The sequence below is a fragment of the Mytilus edulis genome, chromosome 1 (genome assembly GCF_963676685.1).
Source record: "Mytilus edulis chromosome 1, xbMytEdul2.2, whole genome shotgun sequence".
NCBI lineage: Eukaryota > Metazoa > Mollusca > Bivalvia > Mytilida > Mytilidae > Mytilus > Mytilus edulis.
In genome coordinates, this window is record NC_092344.1 from 48,752,108 (window position 1) to 48,758,107 (window position 6,000).

At 30.6% G+C, this 6,000-nt stretch overlaps 1 protein-coding gene across 1 annotated transcript; it reads right to left on the minus strand.

Moving 5' to 3' along the window:
* Positions 1-1,173: 1,173 nt before the first annotated feature.
* Positions 1,174-2,265, minus strand: LOC139520369 (uncharacterized). The gene has a single exon (XM_071312989.1). The coding sequence runs from the start codon at positions 2,263-2,265 to the stop codon at positions 1,174-1,176; it is 1,092 nt and encodes a 363-aa protein (XP_071169090.1).
* Positions 2,266-6,000: the final 3,735 nt, after the last annotated feature.

Consider the following 6,000-nt stretch of genomic DNA (forward strand, 5'->3'; position numbering starts at 1 on the left):
TAAATAAACAACCATGCATAGTCTTGTTTAAATGCATTATTGAATGTTTAAGACAAGAGAGCGCAATTATTCTTAATGCATTTTCCATAGTGTACCAATTGTATTCCGTATTTTTTTCTCAAAGACTACACAAACTAGGCAAAAACTGGTAGCAGTTTCTGTAACTAGAAATGTCAGTGTTGCATTACAACCAAAAAAATATATAGGGTTTTTCGGCAGAAATTGACTTAAAATGCAGTTGAAAAGGATAGTCTTTTTTTCGGTTAATGAAAAAGGCATATTTTTTATGGCTCCGACGTGCAGAAATGGAAGATATTTTCTATAAGTCGTAAAATGTGAATATGATTTTCTGCAATTTTTAAACCTAAGTGGATAAGCTTTCGTGTAAATGTAATTCTAATCCTGTATCATCCAATCAGAAGCCGGATAGGATTCTATGCTGAGTACCATCTTGCCGGTAAAATGTAAACAAATAATTGTGCTTGTGTTACCTCATATAATAACCATCGAGATTACAATCGAAGACTCCTACTAGTCATTCGTATTGATATAAACATAAATATTAATATAGATAGACGGAAAACACGTAGAGCTTTGTAAATACGATTTGAACAGGTCTGTTTGACCTATATATAGCTAGTGTCATAGATTAAAACATGTACTAGTATATAAATGATTTCTGGTGTGGCGAATCAGTGAAAGAAATACTGTTGTTCTTTCTGATTGCTGTCTTGTTTAACAGTTAAATGTTGACATTATTTTCTGTTTAATAAATTTAGGCATTGGTAGGCAATCAACAGCCAAAAGGTTATGTTATGGTTATATGAACACGATTTCATATTAAAATGAATTGTTGGCTTTTTGTTTGACCAAAAACCGAGCTGACTACTGATGAAACATAATTTCCATTAAACTCATCTTTTGTCAGATAAAATAATTTGCTAAACATATTTTGATACTCTTTATTTGGAGTATCGTATCTTGTACCAACGCATATTCATATCTTAATCCTTGATAATGTATATCATAATATTTTAGTTGTGTGATTGTCTATCTATCTAGCACGCATAAAGGGCCAACCCGTGGTAAAATCACGATATATTCAAACCCCCATAAATTATTTCTAAATTCACTTTAATCATTTGAAGAATTTCTATTTACAAACCGAACGTATTAGATCAGACTGTCTGTCATTTTGGCGACATGAATTTTTCCGCAGTCCTCATTTTTGCCTTTACCACTTCCAATTAATAAATATCCTTCTGTGTCAAAGCATACACAATATGGCCTGGTTATGCCCAAGTCTTTGAAAATTAATTGCAACCCAAGTAGATCTCCTTTCAAGTTTATAACATGTATAGCATCGTTTCCCCTGTCTGCAACTACAACGTTATCACTTGCCGTAATAGTAAATCCCTCTGGTTGAAATGTTTCTAAATCGTCTTGCCCGTCGTAGGTAAACCTTAAGCGACCATGTCTATCCACAGCTATTATTCTACCATTGTGGTCAGTGTCAAAACGATCAATAACATAGACAACATTTCTAGAATCAGTGAGAATGCGTGCTGCATAACTGAACAATTTATTTCCTTTTTTGTCAACTTCTAATGTTACTCTCCGCTGATAATCACTACCGAAAATTATTACCTGTCTGACCGAAAAATCCTGGGCTGGATGAGGTGGTCCTTGTTCTCGTAATCCAACTAATACTTCCTTGTCTTTGTTTATATGTATCGCCAAAGGCAGCATCGGAAAAGTGTCTAAAACAGTTTTTACTTCACCCGCGGGGGATAAAATTTGTATTTTGTGGTCACGATGTTCAATCAAAAGTATTTCACCGTCTTTTTTTATTGCAAAGTCAAATATTTTTCTCTTCAACGTCTGTAATATCTTTATTGATGATTCTAAACGTTTCCCTTTCACAAATTGATGTTTGTCAGACGTTTTCTGATTAAATTTAAAGTATAACAAATCGTCATCCGAACAAAGTAAAGTATTAACAGCAGGTAGAGAAGTTGTGTATGATTTGAAAACGGATGAAATAACTACAGACGATACTGGTGATGATTTGCTGATATCCTGAATAGACACAATGTCATGATCTTGTGCAGATTGAAGTCCTTGATGGACACTTTCTTTACAGGAGTTACACATACGAACATTGCAATCTTCACATTTCCACAGTATTTCTTGACCTTTGCAAAAATAGCATGAAACTGGCACTTGTGCTTTTCTTATACTTGTGGATTTCCCTGAAGTCGCCATTTTTACAGTAAAATAAACATCAAAACGTCACGTGTTTCACTTTCTACTTCGTTCTAAGTAGGTATAAAAAAGTTGAATACTATAGAAATGTGTAACCTTAACCCATTTAAAGTTTGTCTTGTCATGATCTAAACATGAAGAAAAGTATTTGTATAAAGTTTAAAGATAAGTACATTATAGAATATAAAGACTACATTTTAAATCGTATTTTTTTGCTTTTACACAACAAGGTATTTTTTTAAAGAATTGCTATTGTCATATTTGAAATAAACTTATTTCATAAACGAAGGAGCTGTATTATATGATGCTCAAAATGCATTTTAAAACCAACAATTGTGTTGCATTTATGTTCTTTTTTTAACGATGCGATAGAGCACTCACTCAATTTTACTACGCCTATGGAAATGGACGGCAGACGGTTTAACTACTTGCTTAACTATCAAATAGTATGATTTCCTTTTAACAGGGAAAGTCCGCGATTTTTTGCTCTAATCTAAATATGTTCATCTTAACATAAAAAACACATTAACAAAGTTTTAAATTTATATTCCTTCTAATAACGGAGAAAATCAAGTATTTGTTACTTTTTGGTTCACGTACATTTTGTACGTGAATGGGTTGTGACGTTTTAATCCGATTTGTTGAATCCTGGTAAAAAACAAAATCTGTTTTAATTGCTTATCGAAATTTAACGTACGTCAAAGTGCACAGATGGTCGTTGGTCGTCGTTAATAACCACAATATAAGAATGAAAGAAAATGAATATCGTGTACCATTTTGTATTGATTGAATAAAACTTTCTATATGAAATTATCTAAATAATAATACAACTCATAAATTATTGTTGAGATTTTTTCATAAAATATCTATTGAAGATTTGTTAACAAAATATCTATGGAAGATTTGTTAACAAAATATCTATTGAAGATTTTGTCATAAAATATCTATTAAAAATTTTCACTGATTTTCAATTACAAATATTTTACGTTTTATTTACAGTTAAAACTTTGATAACCAATTTTCAATAAAAAATATGTGTGAACAGAGTGTGTATATTATTTGTCATTGTTTATTTCTCGAATTGAGGAGAATTCGTTTGTACTTTACCTTGCAGCAATTGAGCATCAGGCGTACACAGGTGTGAATGTTGTCATTTGGAGTGGATTAACAAAAAGAGTATAACATGTTTAATACACCAAGAAGAAATACCTGATGACATTAGAGAAACAATGATTAAAGTGTATAAATTAATTGAAAATAAACTTTCCTTTTTTTTAATTCCGGAAGTGTATGCAATATTAAAATTGATAACAATTCGATTACGTTCTATGCAATTAGCATAAAATTAAAATATGAAAATAAAAGAATAGTACTTTTAATTTCAAAAATTAAAAGTATCATTTTCCAATTAATAATAATTTAACATCTGTTTAATTTACTTTACTGGAATTCTTTAACTTGTACTTAAATATGGCGTTGTTTAAATGCTAACAATCGTAAATCTATCGCAATTTCAAAGTTTTTAATTGAAAAAAATACAACAGTACAACATACATATTTTTTTGTGTTTTTTTTAAACATTTCATTCTTCCATAATTAATTTCAACTGACAATCACTTAAACAAATTATTTGTGAAAAAAATGCTAATTATCGTGTATTTTATTAATGGATATGACATACATTATAAATCTAAGCTAATACATTATTTTGTTAGAGGATTTTTACTAATTTTTTTTTATATTCTATATCGTTTTAAAAGACCCAAATAAATTCAAAAGTATCATTTATCAACACCTTAAGGTGTAATACCACCAAATCATGGTACGTCACATCCGGTTGCATACGAAAGTAGGACTAAAAAAATATTCCCTTGAATTTGACAGTTGTAGAAAATTAACCCTGCATTTCAATGCACTTAAATTTTTCTGAGTCGTAAATATGTATGTTGGGTGTCTGAAAGCATCATTCTTTTTTTATTTGATGGTCTTATAAAATATTTTGGAACGTTAAGGTTACATAGTTACCAAAGCAGGTAACCAGTAAATAACAGTGTAAAAATTGGGTTGTCTACCCTCGGCGGTGGTTACTTTCTTATATGCAATGAAATGTAGTGTGAATTTTTCACTGTATCACTGGAAAGGATTGAACTTTACACATGCAAAGTATTTCTTTTGTTGAAATAAAGGTAAATACTGTACGATTTTTTTAAAAGTGCCAATTTAACAAAGACTAATAGGGAAAAATCAATGGTGGTATTACACCTTAAGAAACAACACAATCATCCTATTAAATATTTAAAAGTTCAACCTTTGGGAGTAGTAAATAAGCAACTCATTCGAAGTTTGTACGATCACGGAAAATAATTGAATTAAATTGGATTAAAAAAATACAGACAGTCTACCCTCTCGGTCTTAGTGATAATATCATGGAAATTGGCAATATATCAAGAACCGATTCTGTTAACATTTTGGATATATTTTCAAAAACTGTTCGAAAAAACCGTTCTCATGGTCGTAGACCAAATCGCAAATCAAAGAAAATGACGGACCAATCAAATCAATATTTCGGACCTAATTTCTATTTAAAAAAACAACGGCAGACATTTTCTGTTAACAAAGCTCTGTTCATTACCGATTAAGAAGTTAAATAAAATTTTAGAGGATTGCAACACAATTTCATATAGCAGTCCTAAGTATGAAATCGTTCAAATTATAATTGCGTATTGTTATGCTAAATTGTTTCCAAAAATTGATCATAAAAAACATTTTATTAAAATAAAGTGTGTCGATAAAGCTTAAGGTTTTGATTTTGTAAATAATGCCGGTATTTCAGCGACCATCCCGTTAAAGAACAAATTCCTGGATATTTTGATAATACCGAGCTCCCTCTTAAATGTTATATTTACAAGAAATCTACCCGGAAATTTGTGTTTAATTATAGCCAATTGTGTAAAGATGTTAATATCAAAATACACCCACATCATGCAATTGCAGTAATTCCGAATACATGTATGAACCCATTTCACATGTGATAACAGGAGATCTTAACATCGTTCAAGACTGAGAGTTAAAATCATTTCTCAGTAAAGGACCTAAATACCGCCCCCCCCCCCCCCCCGTCAATTATTGATTGGAATGATTGTCGTAATATCATCCACGACTCACTCCATATTTACTGTTTGAAATGGATAAAACGGGAAAAAGCTGACAAAAAATCTTTTGACTCGATTTTTTAATTCAGTAATGAACATAGTTGATATACGTATTCAACATTTTAAAGGGGCACTAGATGCGAGATATATAAAAAATCTAAAGTTTGATTTTTTTCTGTTCAATCAATAATGAAAGTGAAATATTGAAATAACAATTCGCTTTTTGCAGCCAAAAAGGTTCAATTTTGTCAAATTACGCTAAGAAACATTGATAATTAGTAATTCACTTGCAAGTGAATGAGTCGACCTTTTTAAAGTCGTATTCATGTGAACTTCAATTTAACCCCTAGCTAGAGATTGACAACGCATGCATTGTACGTGTACTGGTTATTTAGAGAAAAGGAATGTCAACAACGAAAGTGAAATTACGGTAAATCATTTGATTACTAATTCGATGCACATAAAATCATTCTTATACGGTTAAAAACAATGAGAAACATCTATTGTTAATCTATAAAATAAAATCAAACAGACCTATAAAAATTCAATTGCACGTGTTGGTTTAATCTATTCATATCTTTAT